The sequence below is a fragment of the Genypterus blacodes genome, unplaced genomic scaffold, assembly GCF_046128005.1.
Source record: "Genypterus blacodes isolate CSIRO-AG114 ecotype Tasmania unplaced genomic scaffold, CSIRO-AGI_Gbla_v1 ptg000048l_1, whole genome shotgun sequence".
Classification (NCBI taxonomy): domain Eukaryota; kingdom Metazoa; phylum Chordata; class Actinopteri; order Ophidiiformes; family Ophidiidae; genus Genypterus; species Genypterus blacodes.
In genome coordinates, this window is record NW_027466861.1 from 87,183 (window position 1) to 105,949 (window position 18,767).

Genomic DNA, 18,767 nt, shown 5'->3' on the forward strand with positions numbered 1-18,767 from the left:
CCTCCTTCAGCTGCAGAGGAACTGATCTGACTCAACAGCTACACACAAACAGAAACACTACAAGTAACCAAATATATTTACTACAAAAATGATTTTAACATGTTGAATCAAAAAACAATTACTTAACTGTCTAAGTGAAAAACGTTTCTATTCAATAATTTTTTTTTATTTAAAGGGTTTTTAAAAGTTCACCGGAAGTCAGAGTCAAACCTCACAATAACATTTTCATTCTATAAAATGAAAAAATAACATTAGATCATACAAAAGCTTCATTGATATGAATTCTTCAAGAGTTATTTGATGCGTTCTAGAAAATGTATTTTTTCATTTCATGTTGATTATGGCCTACGTTTTATTGTTGATCCTTAAACCTTTACGCAGTTTTCTTTGGATTTATTTTATTTTCTAGAAACAAATTGAATCACTACAACTTAGTGAGTGTTACCAAAGTCGCCTTTTCGGAGATTAAATTAAATTTGTATTTTTGTAATGACAAATATTTACACCAAAGTTAATCCACTGACACAAGGATTTGATGATGTGAATGAATCTGTAACTAAAACGTTGCTGTAATACTATAATCACTGGGTTTCATTTTTATTTTTGTTTGAATCAATAATAATTAATTGAATTGATTTGAGTCATTAGATGTCATTCATCACTGTGTGCAACACTGCATCATGTAATCAACAGGCTGGAAGTGAATCAGTCTTTTGAACATCGTGAATATGTTGTTTTGGCTGTAAACTGAACTTATTGATTTTTGTGGAATTACACAAACCATTACATCAATAAGTTACAGCAAAACAGCATAAAGAAGAATCACATTTAAAATGAACAGATCTTTATTGTCTTACAAACATGCAAAGCATCAACATTACACACACACTGAAACCATTAACTTCCTCTACATCTCATTAGACAATATCTTATAAAGATATTTGTTGGCTTCATGATCACAGCTCCTCACACCTGAAGCTATAAGCAATCAACATCATCTACAGTTACAGTGGCAGCATGAAATAATCGCCATATGCAGTCTCCTATGTCACCTTCATTGCGTCTGTTTCTATCGGGTCTGTCCAGTTCTATAACCTCTGTGTGTTAATATGCAGCAGTAAAGAATCACACACTGGTACTAAAATTAGCAATTTCATGAAGCTGAGGATCATTTAAGAAGTCAAAACTCCAATGGCACCATGATATGATCAGAGCAGATACACTTCACTGACTCTGTGTGTGTGTGTGTGTGTGTGTGTGTGTGCGTGTGTGTGTGTGTGTGTGCGTGCGTGTGTGTTTGCATATGTGTCCTGCCTCTCTGCTCTCAGTCGTTAAGAGGTCGGTGTTGATCCGTGGCTCTTCAGGCCTTTCACAGCCACTGACACACAGCCAGCACAAAGATGATGTCACAGATTCTACTGCTGGGCACCCTGGGGCTCCTTGTCCAGGGTGAGACTCTCCTCTGCAAACTTTGCTTCAAGATGCAACCAGCTTCAGCTCCATGATGTTCTGCTATGATGGAGAAACACTGAAACAAGCAGCATTGACCTTCTTCAATCTGTTGTCCATGTTACAGAAATGATTCTCTTGTGTTTGGATGTTGATCATCTTTCTCTGAGTTGTATTTGTCTCATTAACTCTTTTCTTCTTTTTCTTGTTTTCCAGATTCATCAGGAGACTACATCCTGACTCAGTCTCCTGAGTCTCTGTCTGTTGCTCCAGGACAGACTGTCTCTGTCAGATGTAAAGCCAGCTCAAGTGTTAGTTCATACCTCAACTGGTACCTTCAGAAAGCTGGAGCAGTTCCTCAACTCCTGATTTATTCTGCTACAACTCTTCAGTCTGGGGTGTCAGGACGTTTTAGTGGAAGCGGATCGGACACTGACTACACTCTGACTATCAGTGGAGTCCAGGCTGAAGATGCAGGAGTTTACTACTGTCAGCAGGGTTACGGCAGCCCGTTCACACAGTGATACAACGTCGTACAAAAACCTCCTTCAGCTGCAGAGGAACTGATCTGACTCAACAGCTGCACACAAACAGAAACACTACAAGTAACCAAATATATTTACGACAAAAATGACTGCAACATGTTGAATCATGAACAATTCAATTCAATGTGGATTTCTATTTATTTTTAAAGCGTTTATAAAAGTGCACTTGAAGTCAGAGTCAAATATCCCAATGGAGTTTTCATTCTTAAAAACAACAGTACAGAACAACAATAAAGGGAAGATTACATCATACAAAACATCATTCATTCAAGAGTTTTTTTATTCCTTTTAAAAAGCATATTATTCTCATTCTATGTGTTGATGATGGCTACATTCAATTTATGATCCTAAAAACTTTCATGCAGAGTTTATTGGAATTTCTTTTCTTTTCTGGAGACAAATAAAATCACTACAACTTTGTGATTGTTACCAAAGTCGCTTTTTCACTGATAAGAGGATATTTGTGTGCACCAAAGTTAATGAACTGGCACAATTTGATTTGATTTGATGATGTGAAAGAATCTGTAACTAAAACCTTGCTGTTATATATCTATATAATATAATCACTGGGTACCATTTTATTTTTATTTGAATAAAGACATATTTCTGAATGGATTTGAGTCATTAGATGTCATTCATCACTGTGTGCAACATCGCATTATGTAATCAACAGGCTGGAAGTGAACCAGTCCTTTGAACGTCATGTATTTGTTGTTTTTTGCTGTAAAATGAAGTTATTGATTTTTGTGGAATTACTCAAACAATTAAATCAATAAGTAACAGCAACACAGCACAAAGAAAAATTACATTGAAACACTTTGAGACAAATTGAGTTTATGAATAGATTTTTATTGTCTTACAAACAGCAAATCATCAATAATACAACAAGCAACAGAAATGACTTATTTCAAGAGAGAGAGAGGGGGGGGTTTACTGAGTGCAGATGCAGAGTAATACCAGTAGCAGGTTCCAGTGATTCCGCTCAGGACTGGGGACACTCGTCTTTCCTCAGTGTCTCTGAGACTGCAGTCTGGGAGCCCTGGGTGGCCTCACAGGTCACAGAGACCAACCCCCTCCACTGATCTGCAGGGAGTCTCAGGATGCTGCTCCAGATGTAGAGGCCGTCCTTGTCCAGCACCCCGGGGCTCTTGATCTGCTCCCAGCTGCTGCTGCTGCTGCTGCTGCCGTCCACCTTCCAGGCTAGATTCCAGCCTGATGGGAAGCCCTTGTTGGCCAGGCACGTGAGCGTGGCCTTCCCCTGTTGCAGTTCCATGCTGGAGGGGGGCAGCACTGTCAGGGTGGGACGCACATCACCTATAGGAGACACCAATCAGCTTATTGGACAGGGACCACACAGCTGTCAATCCAACACCAGCCTCTCTCACATCTTTACTGTGTGTCAGATGGTTTTTCTGCTCCAGCAGTCACTCACTCACACGTTGTTTCACTTCCTCTAAGAAGCTTCTCATGCAGAACAGCAAACTAAGATCCTCATAAAACCAGATATACATCAAACTACTATGGAAGCTCAAGAAGCAAAGATTTGACTGCATTTTAATTGCAAGCATCAATCAGTTATCTGTTTGATTACATTGTTAAAAACATAGAAGAAAATTGTACATATAATTATTTCTCATACATAAATACAGTTAAATATATATCAAGAGTTGGTTATGTGTCATTTAGTTCAACGTGCCTGTTAATGTATTCATAATGTCTACTGGAGAAGAGAAACTAAATAAAATGTTCATCTTATTCAGCTTTACGAGAAACAATCAACAAAACCATGTGATGAACACAACGTTTACAAGAAACAAATACCATTAGCAAAATGATCTCATGATCAAATGACATCAAACTGATATTAAGACATTGCCTGATGAATAAATGAATTAGAATGTGCGTTGTTTTTAACTTTAATTGGCTTCAAAAAATGTTATATGAGATAACATAATGCAATATTTTCAAGCTGAAATATTAGCTTAGTCTTTTCTACAGTTGAAGCTGCTCTACGTGTGATTAGTGAAGAAATAGATGTAAGAAATGTAATCGAGACTTTAAGTGACGTAAATCAACACAATCAATGTTTAAATTAACTGCAAAAACTCACATTGATAGAATATTTATATAGAAACTTACTTCCAACATCCAGTCTGGTTCCTCCACCAAAAGTGTACCACAGTGATACAAACTCATTGAGTCGCCGTACAAAAACCTCTGCGTGTAGAGAGACTCGACTAAACTACAACTACACACTACATTCTTCTTTAAAGTCATTAATGCATGACTGGTAAACTAGATCAAGCAGCAATAACAATCAAATATTAGTAAAGATTCTTTCTGTTAGTGTTTCTGTCTCTTTGAAGGAAAGTACTTTAAAAAAAATGTGATCAATGTAGAAATCCAAATATGCAGATGTGTAAAGTACAATATTCATGCAAAATATCCTAGTTGTGCCTATTACGGTATAGAAATATTGAACATAAACTTACTTCCAACATCCAGTCTGGTTCCTCCACCAAAAGTGCGCCACAGTGATACAAACTCATTGAGTCGCCGTACAAAAACCTCTGTGTGTATAGAGACTCGACCCTGAGACTCTTTCTAACTAAACTACAACTACAAAGTACATTCTTCTTCAAAGTTAGAGTCATGAATGTTCGACTGATAAACTAGATCAAGCCTCAATCACAATAAAATACTTATAAAGATTCTTTCTGTTATTGCTGTGTTTCTGTCTCTTCAAAGGAAAGTACTTTAAAAAGTCATTTATCAATGTAGAAATCCAAATTTGCAGATGTGAAGTAGAGAAGTACAATATTCATGCAAAATATCCCAGTTGTGCCTATAACTGTATAGAAATATTGAACATAAACTTACTTCCAACATCCAGTCTGGTTCCTCCACCAAAAGTGAGCCACAGTGATACAAACTCATTGAGCCGTCGTACAAAAACCTCTGTGTGAAGAGAGACTGTGACACCGTGACTGACACACAGACACACTCTCCAAAATCACTCCTAGCTTGTAAAACACAGACCGCTGATATGATGGAATATCATGAACTACAAACAATATAACAACATATGTTCATTAAACAATTGATGATGAAAACATAACCAAATGTGTAGAAGTTTGTGTAACAGTTTTAATGACACAACCGGACACCATTCAAAAAATATTTTTTATTTAATTAGTTATTGTTTATAATGATTTGATATCATAACTATTGTATGTATACAATTAAACTAACTATGTTGCAAAATATAAAGATTATTAAACAGACCTCAAAGTCAGAGTAATTCAACAAACATCTGATCTATTTATAGTATCATACAAATTAAATTAACCAGAAGCTTCTACGAAACAAACTATGATAACACTATGATAAAACACTAAGATGCACTTTATATTGGATATTTATGCAAAAATACTTTAAGGTCAAACACTGAAGATCACGCTGACATTCGATCACTTTACACTGATGGTTCTTTGCTTTATATTTCTGTTCTGGAAAATCTATTGTTAACTTTTAATGGAAGCTTGAATGGTCTCATCATGAATGCTGTTGCCAGTTCTGTTGCTTTTTAATGCAGTTACAGGGTTTCATAAGAGATGCAGGTGAAAGCCACATGCTGTATAGAACTCACAGCCAAACACAGCATAAGGGTTTGGAATCTTCAGACTATAAGGAATAAACTAGAAAACAATATTAATTCTACCTGTGCATTGATGCAGACTGGATTCAAACATCTGCTGTGAGGCGAGTGTGTTAACAGTCCAACATCTGATATCTCAATACAAACGCTGACAGAGGAGAACATTACCTAAGTTTTTGTGTAAACATTGTTGAAGAAGATTAAAGCCGGTGGAAGGAAGCTAAAAGTAATGAAAGTGAAAAAGCTTTGAATAACAAGTCATGATGTCCAAAACATTGATTTCTTGACGGCAAAAAAGATTGGCAGAATGAATCTCTCTCTCTCCCTCAACACACCAAAAACGACAATTATACTAATGACACTAAACAAAATAGAGGCTGAAGACAATGTCAATGATTTGATGTCACCCTGGAATCTCCAGTGTTAAATATTCACACTCAAAAACAAACAAGTTGTTGAATTGCAACAATTCCACTTAGTCAAACTCTCAAGGGCCTCTTCAGTCATCTTACATGTGGCAAACAGAGATTCACACCACTAACAACAAGAAGAGTTTATTCCTGTAAGAATACACTACTTCAGAATCAGATTTCCACCACCTGCAGCAGTGTTGATCTCCAGCAGGGGGCAGCAGAGGCGAAGGATGATTTGATCCAACACAAAAGCCTGTAACATCACGTCAATACTGCCTGTGGAAGAAAGATGAAGACTCGGCTGAGACACAAATGGTGCGTTTGTGACGTATCAATGATTAGAACGGCTGATGAGACGCGAGGAATAAAGTATTCAACCAGTCTTCGGGGTTATTGGCTGTGCAGAGGATAAATAATTAACCAAGAAGATGGAGGTCCTGTAACTGCGGGTCCACCTCAAAGAACACATGCAGACAAAGATCGACTGATCTCAGCAAACAGATTTATTATTACAGCGTTTATGTAGCAAAGCACAGAACATTTCAAACTATTTAACAACATAAATCAGAATACAAATAGAAACCTGTAACAGGAACATTAACTCCTGTCTCGCTCTAACATAGAGGCGTTACGTAATCCTTCCCCTACACGTCTTACTGAATTCATTACAGTCACGAAACCAACAGATCCACTCCGCTATTCCAAAGAAAATGAATTTGATGAGCAAAAGAGGATTCAGATTTGATCGAATGCTTTGGCGATCTAACTTCTGACGTTACAATTCCTGACCGCTGCCACTCGCGCCCACACACTTGTGGTTTCTCACCTGTGAGTGCCACGTGAATCTCCTGTGACAAACCCCGCAGCTGTAAGCTTTCTCCTCGGTGTGGACGGCCATGTGCACTTTCAGATTTGCCTTCTTTGTAAACCTTTTGCCACAGAGGAAGCAGATGAATGGTTTCTCCCCCGTGTGGATTCTCATGTGCGTCACCAACGTGCAGCGCAGACTAAAGCTCGTGTTACAAACCGAGCAGGTGAACGGTTTCTCCCCTGTGTGAACTCTCAGGTGGGTGGTCAGATTTGAACTCTTTGTGAATCGTTTACCACAAAATGAGCACAGAAATGTCTTTGCCTCTGCGTGGCATCTCACGTGTCTCTGCAGATATTGGTTGGAGCCAAACGTTTTACCGCACTGAGGGCAGCTGAATAGCTTTCTGACGGAATTACATCCTGCATCAGATAGAGTTTGTGAACCTGACTGAGGGTCCATAGTCTCTTTCCAGTAATCGTCACAGTCTTCAGCCTCAGTCTCAAAACAGGAAAGAGGCTCCTTCCAATCCTCGCAGCAGCCCTCAGCCTCAGGCCCCATAGCCGACTGGGAATGAGCACCCGAATCCAAGTTTCCCTCCGCCTCTGGTTCTGCACAGTCTTCTCTGTCATGGTCCCACTTCCTGTGTTTGCTTGAGCTGCTGGCTTCCTCCTGGGTTTGGATGGGACGGCGCTGTGCAGACTGAGCTTTCTCTGCAGTGATTTCATTCTTCACGGGGGTGTGAATGAAGGGGAAGGCGGCGAGTTCAGTTTCCTCCAGCTCCTGAAGCTGCGGCCCCACCTGACGGTTGCGAAGGTGGTCGTGCTCCTCTTTGATGTGTGGAGACTGTGGCTCCAGCTGCTCCATACTGGGGCTCCACCTCTGCTGCTCGTCCTCACTCACGATGGATCTCTGGACGTCTTGCTGTAAAACTGGGAGAGAAGCACACAGATATTTTTTAAATACTATAAAACACACATGCAGGAGACATGATGGTAAAAATGAACTAATTTTGGTAATTCATGTGTGAGTGGTTTGTTGTATTTGATGTGCACCTTACTGAATATAATCTGAGACCGGTTTCAGCTTCAACACTGCAGCTCTTTGACACTGACCACCGTTAGTTTACGCTAAAAGCTAACTGTTCTTCCCTCGCCGATCACTTATTAACCACATATTAAACCTGCCCCCGATGTTCATTGTCGGGTTTAAAGTGGTGTTCTTACTTGAATGAGCCGAGTGGGAACAGGTTTAATGTATGAAAATGATCCACAAACCCGTTTTGTTGATCTCATTCTTCTTCAGCTGTCTTCGTTGGCGCTCGATCTCTTCTTCGTACTCTGCTATGGTTCGTTCAAACAGACAGAATATCTCTTCAGCCGCTAGAATCAGTCGCTGATTCACCAGCGCTCTCAGATGCTGCACTTTAGACATCTTAGCCCGATAAAGATGTGACTTTGGATCGCCAGAACTGCCCGGAAACTCCCGTAATCCGCTCTGCGCGTCTCCAGCTAGCAAGCTAAACTGGATCTTCTTCTTCTTGGATGAGATTGTTGGCAGTCTGCAAACAAGCAGGAGGGGTGCTTGTCGCCACCTACTGGAGCATCTGTTGACTTTCACTTATATTAAAAGTTTGCACCTGCTGCCAGATCTGTTAGTAAAGATTTTCACAAATCACAAAAACACGACGTCATGACCAAAAACATTAATCGAATTAATATCATTCAAACTGGCTGCAGTTGTTATTTTTGAAACCATTTTAAAGCCCTTTAATGTGTTTGTTGCTGCAAAGTGGATTCATTAATCGTCAATACATAAGATTGTAGTTGTACGAAGGAATTGGGAACACGTTAAGCAATATCTTATTTTGGTTATATTGGTTCACCGTGCTATTTATGGAATGTTGATGATATTCAAATGAGAGACTTTTCAACAGAACAATACGCGTGTCGCCCTTCGAACGAAAATGGATAACGTCCTTTTTATTTTGAAACGTGACCTTTCAAACCCCGGAAGTGAACATTCTAAATTAAGAGGATTTGACCATGAGTACGCGCAGCCTGCCGGAAATTCAACAGAAGAAGAAGAAGAATCCGTGCCGCGGGTTCCACAGTGAGATCAAACTAACAACAGGAGAAGCTTCAAACGTTTCGTTTAATTCGCCCCTCGGCTGTGAGCATCTCTCCGGGGAAATGTCCGCTCTCCACAGTTTGAAGCTTTTCGTCAATCAGCGGCTAATTGCGGCTGTGCAGGAGATTTCTGTCCAGTTTGAGAGAACGATAAGCGAGTATGAGGAGGAAATGCACCGCAGACTGCAGGACGTCACCCATAAACATCAGAGTAAACCGTGCACAACAGGTTTATTTCCATCTCATTTTATGCTTTATGAAAGTTGCAACGATAAACCAGCTAAACCGTCATTGACAGCCTTTTAGCTCAGCTTGCTCCGACTAAAGAAAGCTGTGAAGAAAGAGAATTAATGTGTCTTATGAATTGTAACTGGATGAAGAAACATTTATTATAATCTGTATGTGTAAATAAAATGCAATATGTTTTCGGACAACGAATAAATGAGGGGAAGTGTGTGCCTTAAAATGTCGAGACGTGGAGGTGAAGTTTGCTTTAGTAAAGCCATCAGTTGAACATTAGTGCCATCTAGTGGTCAGAATCAGTTACTGCAGGACATGTTGAACTGAACACAGCGAAGTGAACTTCACCTGTAAAGACATTTGAGATGTAGTTTGTGATGTTCAGACTTGTTTACTCACCATTGCAATTTATAACAAATGCAACAAGACATTTTTACTGTACTTGTACTTGTTTTTGGTGTATGCAGTGTTTGCATTTGATTTGTTCATAATATTTCCATTTCTGTCAGTCTCTCCTGTAGAAATCCAGCTGGTGCAGCAGGACTCAAGTCCAAGTCTGGACCAGGAGAAGCCCCAGTCCCCACACATCAAAGAGGAACACGAGGAGCTCTGGAGCTGTCACAGGGGGGTGCAGTGTCAAGGACCAGAGGAGGATGATGTCATCAGTTTCCCATTTACACACGTCCCTGTGAAAAGTGAAAATGAGAACACTAATTCCTCACAGCTTCATCAAAGTCAATGTGAGCACAGAGAGGCAGAGACTCAACACAGCATCCTGACTGAACAGATGAAACCAGAAGCTGATGGAGAGGAATGTGGAGCACCAGAAGCTGCCAGTAAGAAAGATCCATCTGGTCATGAACAGCCAGCTACTGATGACAAGAGACGTGAGACTGAAAAGGACAACGACGACTGGAAGGATCCTCGTTCATGCTTGCAACCTGAGCCTGAGGACACTAAGGAGACTGCAAAGCCTAATTCAGCTTTAAATACTCTAAATAATGAAGTCTCTGTAGGTGATGGCACCAAAGCGTTTGTCTGCTCTGAGTGCGGTAAAGGATTTGGCCTTAAACGCTGTCTGCAAAGACACATGAGATGTCACAAGGGAGAGAAACCCTTTAGCTGCTCTGAGTGCGGCAAAGGTTTGGCTGGAAAAAACATTTAGGCAGACACATGGCCTGTCATACCGGAGAGAAACCGTTTAGCTGCTCCTTTTGTGGCAAGAGTTTTACTCGGAGGGAAAGCTTGATGGCTCACATGAGATGCCATTCAGGAGAGAAACCTTTCAGCTGCTCAGTCTGTAACAAACATTTCCGATGGAGTCACCACGTAGTGACCCACATGAGAGTCCACACTGGGGAGAAACCCTACGGTTGCTCGGAATGTAGCAAAAAGTTCTCAGAGAAGGGACAACTGACGAGACACATGCTGGTCCACACGGGGGAGAAGCCATTCAGCTGTCACGTCTGTAACAAAGGATTCACCAGACAGTCGTACGTGATCACTCACAAGTGTGTCAGTGAGAGCAGCAGCCACTTTGATTCACTTCAAGGAGATTAATATCTATTCAGTTGTAGCACATGAGTTTGCTGTTGTTATAATATAATAATGTGTGATCATTCATACAGCAGACTGACATTGTGACTTTGTTTTGCAGATGCTAAGCAGTGATCATTGTATCAGTGGTCACTCTATTGCATCATTTTGATATTCATTTATTATTTACATGTATTTACACATATTTATTTATGAAATCTACTAAATGAATCGTTTTAATTTTATTTGGAGAAGTGGTATTTCGAACTTGACTGTTCACGTGTTGTATGTATTTGTTAGCTGTCACTCACTCGTTGTGTGGAGTGTAAATGTGCTTTTACAGCGTTTTATCGCATTCAATAAAAAGGGTTCATATTATTTTTCGTTCGTCCTCTAGAGAGCAGTGATGCGTTTAGAAACGCTGATGCGCCTGTAATTTCAGCTGTAAAATAGTTAATAGTTTGTGTAGGACTCGACGTGACACCCGTAATAACACCCTAAGGAAGACGTAAAATGATGTTATACTTCATCTGTTCCGCTGAATTTTATAAATGAGTTGAATGTTAAGATGAACTAGTCAAGCGCCAAGTCAGTGGAAAACGAGGGGAAAGGAAACGCAGGTTGCACAGGTAGTGCTTCCCTCGTCACCGTGGCTAACGCTAGACGAGTGTTTGTTCAGTATGACGTCAAATATTATGTAGATCTAGTGTTAAACTTCTCCAAGTTTCCGTGTGGCTCATAATGGTGCTTATCAACTTTTGTATAAATGTGTCACACTACGGCACTACGGTACCGTTGAAAGCTAGCCTTGTTAGCTTAGCATGCTAGCGGAAAGTAAACAAGAGCATGAAACCGGAAGTTTGTGTAGTTGCACGCGCTTGTAGCTCCGAAGTTTCAAAAGGCTGATGGAGGCTGGACGCGCCGCTGACGTCTCGGTCCACACGCCAGGTTTGTCCCGTCATCTATGTTTACGCACACACACTCAAACACCCACACACACACCTCGGGTTGTTGCGTTCACTTTAGATGCGTTGTTGTTGGTGCAGAATGTTGTTTGTTTACACCAGGAAAGTGTTGGTGCTGCAGAAATGAACAATTAGACCTACTGCTGTGTGTACTGTGCCCTGTTTATTGTGAATATACTATGTGTCTGTATACATTGTTAGAATATAACGAAGTTATTCAATTTTTGATAGTAAAACACTTTGTCACTTTTAACATTGTGGCACACAAGATCCATAGTGGCTCTACCTGTGGGTCCATGTGCAGATCATTTAAGCAGTTGTCCTTCCTTATCGTGTGTGTGTTTGTGCTCCCAACAGACGTCCAGCAGTTAATGGGTCAAGAGGGTCCCGAGTATCAAGAGTGCATCTCCAGTCCGGACCTGAAGGAGCCACATCCTCCACACATGAAAGAGGAGGAACAGGAGGAACTCTGCAGCATGGAGAAGGACGATGTCACTAGTCCCTTGTTCATGCGTGTCCTTGTGAAGAGTGAAAACGAAGAGGAAGCTCAACACCCACAGCTTCATCGTAGCCGAACTGAGAGGAACAAAGAGGCAGAACCTAAATCTAACGGTTTACCTGAGCAGAGGAGACGAGAAGCTGAGGGAGAGGACAGTGGAGGACCAGAACCAGGCAGGAACTTAGATCCAGATGCTTATTTACAACCAGAGTCACCTCAATCTGACACTGATGATAGTGAGGATGACTGGAAGCAGAGCAGGACACTGAAGGTGAAGGTGAACGCCCTCATTGTAACTGAAACAGGCTCTAATGCAGGTCAGAGGTCATTCAGCTGCTCTCAGTGTGATGCAAGGTTTGTCCGCAAGGGCGACCTCCAGAGACACGGCAGGTGCCATACGGGAGAGAAGCCCTTTGTTTGCTCGGTCTGTGGTAAAAGCTTCACACGGGGCGAACATTTGATCCGTCACAGGAGATGTCATTCTGAAGAACGGCCTTTCAGCTGCGACGTGTGCAAGAAACGCTTTCGACTGAGTCACCACATCGCCACGCACATGAGAACCCACACGGGGGAGAAACCGTTCGACTGCTCTTTCTGCGGTAAAGGCTTTTGCCAAAAGGCCGACGCCATCAAACACATGAGGGTCCACACAGGAGAAAAGCCGTTCACGTGCTCAGTGTGCGGACGGCGATTTACTGAAAATGGAACTCTGAAGACGCACCTGACGCTCCACACGGGGCAGCGACTTTTCACCTGCAACGCCTGTCACAAACAATTTAACAGACGGTCGCTCTTCAGAAGCCATAAGTGTGTTGTTGACAGCAGCAACAGTTAATGAGGGTTAATGATGTGATTATAATCAATCAATCACTCAGGGGGAAAGTAAAGCTGTGTGATCTTCAGCTTGCATCATTCTGTATAAAGCAGGGGTAGATTTAATTATTAAAGTATAATAAACAAGACCTCATTCATCTGATCGGCCTGGATGAGATAATAAAGTTTTGATTTTGTTTATGTTCAAATGGATCTTTGATTTTCGTTATTTTTAGACACAAATTTGCCTCTGTTCTTCCTCTTCCTGCACCAAATCACAGGGAAGATGTCAGACTCACCTGGAATCTGCTCTGCAAAGTGTTTGAACTAAAACAACTTTTACCAAGTCAAACCTGAGATGTCGACGGTTGGGTTCCCTGCCTCGCTTCATTTGGCAGACAAGATAAAAACACAATTGTTTCTGTCAGTTTCCTGAAAAGAACCAAACTCAGGCGTTTATTGGCACAAACAGGAGCTTTACACTGTACATATTCACAATCATGTATAAAATCGATTCATCAGAATTAAACAGTTGCATAAGGAGGCAGGAAGTGGCCTCTCTTTGGTCTTTATCGGTGTGATGGGAATTAGCCCATGAAGAGTCCACCTGTGAGAAAGGAAGACAGAACACTGAAGCCTTCAGAATGTGAGACAGACTGAGGGATGTTTAGGATCTCTTGGGTTTCTGTTTCGTACCGGTCACTTGGATACTCTCTCCTGTGATGTAGCGGGACTCATCTGAGGCCAGGAAGGCACAGACGTCAGCCACCTCTGGAGGAAGAGGAGGAGGAGGGTGAGGAAGAGGAAGAGAGACAAAGATAACAGAAATGTGCTGGAACATTAGAAGAGGAAGGATGTCGGAGGTTTAAGTTTACTGACCTGCAGGTTGTCCCATCCTCCCCAGAGGCACCAATGACATCATCTGACACCCAAACAGCACAACAGGAAGCAAAGCAGATGCAAGTTTTATGTGATTTTTATGAAACAAAAGGCTGAAGCGCAAAAGTAAAGAAATTATTGATTTACTCTCAATTCATCTTGTTTCATTAAGATTTATTATATTTCATTAAAGCTTTGAATTTCCTCTATGATGGCAAGTGAAAATCATAAACAAGTACAAAGTCTAAATTTGAAATAGAAATGCCTTCATACTGAGGACGGATTCATTTAAACAACTTCCTTTCTTGACAACACGTTCATTTATGTTTGATGCAACATTACAGACTGCAGATGCACATTTAGATACTATAAAGTATAATGTAAACAATAATAAGATAAGTAGAAGCCAGAATCGACCCTGTACATATTTGATCCTGGCTGTGTGAGTGTGTGTTTGTACCTTATTAATCACTTTATCTGGCACTTTCTCAGTCATTGGAGTGGATATGAAGCCCGGCAGCACACAGTTACACCGAATCCCAAACCTGAGGGAGAAAAGATCCGTCAACGCCTCAGAATTCATTCACTTCTTATTCTTTCCAATGGTTAAAATCCGGTCGGCTCTGTGTTGGGACTGCTTCTAGTTCTGGTTCTGGTTCTGGTTCCTCTGACCTGCTGAGCTCTTTGGCAGCCGTCTTCGTTAAACCCTCCACTCCAGCTTTGGAGGCGGCGTAGTTTGCCTGACCGATGTTTCCCACCTGCACATACGGAAAAGATGCAAATGTGGAAGGATATTAGATATTATATTATTTATTATGTGTAACAAAAAGCCCGGGTGTACAGTCTGAATGTCACTCAGGATTGTTAGGCTTGGATGTTGCCATGGTTTCACTCCCGATGAAGCATCAAACCCCTCCTCCTCCAGTATGACATCACTTCTGACCCTTTACGTCTAACCCTAACCCGTGCTCAGCGTAAAAACGTGTGATCTCTCATCTAATTCCTAAATTCCTCCTAAACAGTCAAGTGTCGTGATCTCACCTTTCCCACGATGCTCCCCACTGTAATGATGGATCCCTTGGGTGCTCCACAGGCCACCAGAGCCTGAGCTACAGCCTGGGTGAGCAGGAAGGAGCCCTGACAAACACACAGAGATCAAGCAGCTCTAAGTTATGCAAATCTTACATAATATTAACAGATATATTTTTCACAACATGCATACAAAAATGTGAAATCATAATAAACATGATGTAAAAAGTGAAGCAGAAAATATGGTGATACGCAACGATTTGTTTCTGTTTTTTTTTTTTATAAAACGTGATTGTCCAGGAACCGAGCAAACCCTCTGCCTCATCATGAGTAGCTCCTCCATTTCCACTTTGTGTGGCATTGTGGGACAAAAGTGTCCATCATGACCACACTCCAAACTCATTTGATCAGGCGACTCCTCACAGCTGATAGCTGAGGGATGGTGTGTGTATGTGTGGAGGCTTTCTACCTTCAGGTTGATCTGAACGACTCTGTCAAAATCTTCTTCTTCCATGTTGAGCAGGAAGTCATCCTGAGTGATTCCCGCAGCGTTCACACACACGGAGGGAGGCTGGAAGTAACAGGTCTGCAGAGGAAGAGGACATAATGTTCACGGAAGGGGAAAAAAGAAAGATGTGTGTATACGGCAGGTGTGTAGAATCAGTTAGTAACACACACCTGGACACTTGTGAGCAGCTTCTTTACGCTCTCTTTCGACGACACATCCACCACAGCTGCCATGTGGTCCTGCCCCCTGTGGTCATTCGGCAGACTTCCCAGGGTCTCGTTGGCCGACTCCTCGCTGATGTCAGCCACCACCACAGAGGCGCCCTCGCATGCGAATCGCTGGCACACCGCTCGACCAATCCCACTGCCCCCCCCTGGATGGGAAGAGAACAGCAAAAAGTTGGAGCTCAGCAGACCAGAGCAGTGATGGTTATCATGTGACCTCGTGAGGGATCGGTTGTTTTATAGGAGTGTCGGTGGATTTTGGTGCAAATCCAGCATGAAAACTTCCAGATGCCCTCTGATTTCAGCTCCAAAGATCCAAAGGTCAAGGGGTCGCTGCGTCCAGGGCTCCCTAACTTAGAAGGTCCAGCCAGAGGGAGTCAGGCCATCTTATGGTCTTTTTTTAAAACGCTTTTGTTAGTCTTTTTATGAATAAAAGTTTTGTTGTTCATAAATTCATGTTCATGAGAATAGAGTCGTTTGTTTCACTAGGTCACATTAATTTTAAAGCACAACTTATAGACTTATACATAAAAGACACAAATTAAGTTATTATCAAGCGTTGTTCAGACTTTGATCATCGAACAGAATGTTCAGTTTTCTGTTTTCGTTGTCTATTTTCATCATAACATTTGTCGAGTTGTAGTAGTGAGCGTCTCCTGTTTTAGCTTTATGCATACTAAATATTAAATTGCAAATTAGCTCTCTCACTCTGTATCCGATGTGAGCGTAATGCCAAATGTAAACTATATCCTTTTAGACTTGCTTCGATCGCTAGAAAGTAAAACTGGATCAAACTCATCACGAGACAATAGTTAGCTAACACTGAGGTTCAAATGTGGAACTTGGCGGCAACTTACAAATACAACGATTCCAAAACAACACTGTGCATAAATGGAAAAGGCTCTAGCCAGCTGTAAGGCGGCTTGAAGTATTTCATGATATTTAATTACATATTAAAACTCACCCGTTACCAGAGCCAACCTTGACACAAGTCTAGCGGCGGACGCCATGACGCTTTTAGTATTTTTGTAGTTTCAAAACTGGCCACAGGAGGGTGGTAAAACAGTATACAGCAGCAGTGAGTTCAGCTAGTGTCCACTAGATGACAATAAAGGCTGTTTTTACACGGGGATGGACAATGAGTAGACATTAAAAATATTACATATATAAAAAATCCAATAAAGGGTGATTCATACATATGATTATGCAATACAAAAACATCGAAATTATTTCCAAATGTAGCCGGTGCCACCGTTCGTGCCCCTGTTTCCTCGTCGGTATAAATTAGGGTGGTAAGTACGATTATGTGAGTGCTCTTGTTCCACCCGGGAGGAGAAAGAAGGTGCACACCCTCTTCTGCTCAGAGCGTTAATTTTGAGAACAAGCGGTAACAAAACGTTAATGGGTGCTTTTTAAATGCTTTATTGCCCGACTATATAATTCCCGATAAGGTTTTGGGTTTTAAGTAATTCGATCGGACTGTTTTGCTCAATTTGGAACTACACATCGAGCGAGTCCTCCAGTGTGTTTGTAATTCCCAAACTGGCCACGAGATAGTAGTAAAACACAGAATACTATATTTCTGGGTGAAATGTCCACTGGATCCATCACCACTGGATGGCGCTAAAAATTATTTTTAAACGGGGATGAATGGTGTATAGATACAATTAAGAACATATACATACTCAATATCAAAACATCTATATTATTTTTAAGTTCTGAAAAAAATCAACAGAATAAAGTAGAATGTGGAACTACGCATCGAGCGAGTCCTCCGTGTTTTTGTAGTTCTCAAAATGGCCACGAGATGGTAGTAAAATGCAGAATACTACAGTTTTGGTGTCTATTGGATGTTTTTATCAGTGGAAGCCAAAGTAAGTCTCATCCTGTGTGTTTGTGGTTAATGTGTATTCTATGACCTCTGAGCTAAGCCTCAATTATAAGAGGTGCATGTCCACAGTCCTTGACAGGGCACTCTATGGTGCTTCTGATATTGTAAGAGACCAGACTGCAGGCTTGACACGGGCTGGACGAGACCAGAGCCTAAGGGGTTCCTTTCATTTCAATACAGAAACCTTTACATTCAGTATTGATTGTGATTATTTAGTGTCTTTCAAATAGTAACCCTTTACATTCTGAATGTTAGCTGTATTTCTGAACTCTGTCTGTCTTTGTCCTTACAATTTGAAAATACGTACATGGAGCAGGCATTTGTCACTCACTGTCTCTGAAACACCAATGACTGAATTCTGCTGTTTTTCACTGCAGCTCTGGAGGGAACTGAATGTTTCCACTGAGTTTCATTGTCTTGTTGCTATGTAGAGATCCCGTTGCCTAGTAACTTCTCACTTTGGTTCATCTGATGTTCAGTGCGTTTTCATTTTACAAGAGGATTTTATGGAGGCAGAATACTTTCACAAAGGTGAGTACAAGTTAAACTCCTCCCGTTGTTGGCAAAGATTATTCTCTGTCATCTTCTCCAAACAGATCCATTTGAAACTCATTGAATTATGAAGTACAAACTGTACCGCTTCAGTTCTCAGTGTGGCACAGCTGAACGCTGCCAGGCTTCTCGCTCCCACTGAGGTCGTCTGTGCTGGAAAATGTTATTCTGACAAGATAATCCACTTTATATTACATCATATTAGATAATATTATCATCATATTAGAAGATCATGACACCTAATTGCAGCTTTAACAGGAAACACGGCTGTATTCTAGTTTGACCAACATGCAAGTTTGAGTTTATCTAAATGGTTTTGATTGATGAATGTGAAAGGATTTATACTTCTATATTATTAAAGAATCATCAAAAGAGGGAAAACCTCCCAGTTCCTCATTGACCATGAACATTTGAGTTTACTTCACATATTCTGTATAATAGAGGGTATTTCATGTATTCACAAAATAAGTTTTACTCAATTTGGAGGTAAAGGTTGCCTTCAATCTTGTGTTGGAATTAATTTTTTTTTCAAACCGTCAGACATTTCTTAGGAAAAAAATCAAAGTTCACAGCAAATAGACAAGATTCCCAAATGCTGCTTTCCCACAATCCACTGCTGAGACATGGAT

General features: G+C 41.1%; 2 protein-coding genes, 1 pseudogene and 2 gene segments (V, D, J or C); 2 read left to right on the top strand and 3 right to left on the bottom strand.

Moving 5' to 3' along the window:
* Nucleotides 1–1,331: 1,331 nt before the first annotated feature.
* LOC143000494 (immunoglobulin kappa variable 1-39-like) lies at nt 1,332–2,729 on the top strand. The segment is given in 2 exon segments: nt 1,332–1,449; nt 1,666–2,729. Coding segments are annotated over 2 exon segments (357 nt in total).
* A 93-nt stretch (nt 2,730–2,822) lies between these two features.
* LOC143000495 (Ig kappa-b4 chain C region-like) lies at nt 2,823–4,398 on the bottom strand. The segment is given in 2 exon segments: nt 2,823–3,308; nt 4,134–4,398. A coding segment is annotated over 1 exon segment (291 nt).
* Nucleotides 4,399–5,290: 892 nt separating this feature from the next.
* Nucleotides 5,291–8,416, bottom strand: LOC143000403 (uncharacterized). 2 transcript variants are annotated; one of them, XM_076149711.1, is made up of 3 exons: nt 8,151–8,416; nt 6,892–7,805; nt 5,291–6,341 (listed from the first exon to the last, which is right to left on the bottom strand). In XM_076149711.1, the coding sequence occupies exons 1-3, from the start codon at nt 8,305–8,307 to the stop codon at nt 6,327–6,329; spliced, it is 1,086 nt and encodes a 361-aa protein (XP_076005826.1). In that variant the 5' UTR covers nt 8,308–8,416; the 3' UTR covers nt 5,291–6,326. The 2 variants fall into 2 exon arrangements, with proteins under 2 accessions (XP_076005826.1, XP_076005824.1); XM_076149709.1 differs by lacking the exon at nt 5,291–6,341 and having other exon boundaries at nt 6,548–7,805.
* Nucleotides 8,417–8,918: 502 nt separating this feature from the next.
* LOC143000422 (uncharacterized) lies at nt 8,919–13,256 on the top strand (annotated as a pseudogene).
* A 236-nt stretch (nt 13,257–13,492) lies between these two features.
* hsd17b8 (hydroxysteroid (17-beta) dehydrogenase 8) lies at nt 13,493–16,754 on the bottom strand. The gene is made up of 9 exons (XM_076149833.1): nt 16,660–16,754; nt 15,642–15,844; nt 15,433–15,549; nt 14,976–15,071; nt 14,607–14,692; nt 14,395–14,479; nt 13,935–13,977; nt 13,752–13,826; nt 13,493–13,662 (listed from the first exon to the last, which is right to left on the bottom strand). The coding sequence occupies exons 1-9, from the start codon at nt 16,703–16,705 to the stop codon at nt 13,643–13,645; spliced, it is 771 nt and encodes a 256-aa protein (XP_076005948.1). The 5' UTR covers nt 16,706–16,754; the 3' UTR covers nt 13,493–13,642.
* Nucleotides 16,755–18,767: the final 2,013 nt, after the last annotated feature.

Excerpts from the sequence above, each read along its gene's own strand:
- LOC143000403 (XM_076149709.1), bottom strand. The coding sequence starts at position 8,307 with ATGTCTAAAGTGCAGCATCTGAGAGCGCTGGTGAATCAGCGACTGATT. Across the intron at positions 7,806-8,150 it reads GAATGAGATCAACAAAACGG|TTTTACAGCAAGACGTCCAG; the intron begins GTTTGTGGATCA and ends CTTCTCTCCCAG.
- hsd17b8 (XM_076149833.1), bottom strand. The coding sequence starts at position 16,705 with ATGGCGTCCGCCGCTAGACTTGTGTCAAGGTTGGCTCTGGTAACGG. Across the intron at positions 15,550-15,641 it reads AGCTGCTCACAAGTGTCCAG|ACCTGTTACTTCCAGCCTCC; the intron begins GTGTGTGTTACT and ends CTTCCTCTGCAG. Across the intron at positions 13,827-13,934 it reads GAGGATGGGACAACCTGCAG|AGGTGGCTGACGTCTGTGCC; the intron begins GTCAGTAAACTT and ends CTCTTCCTCCAG.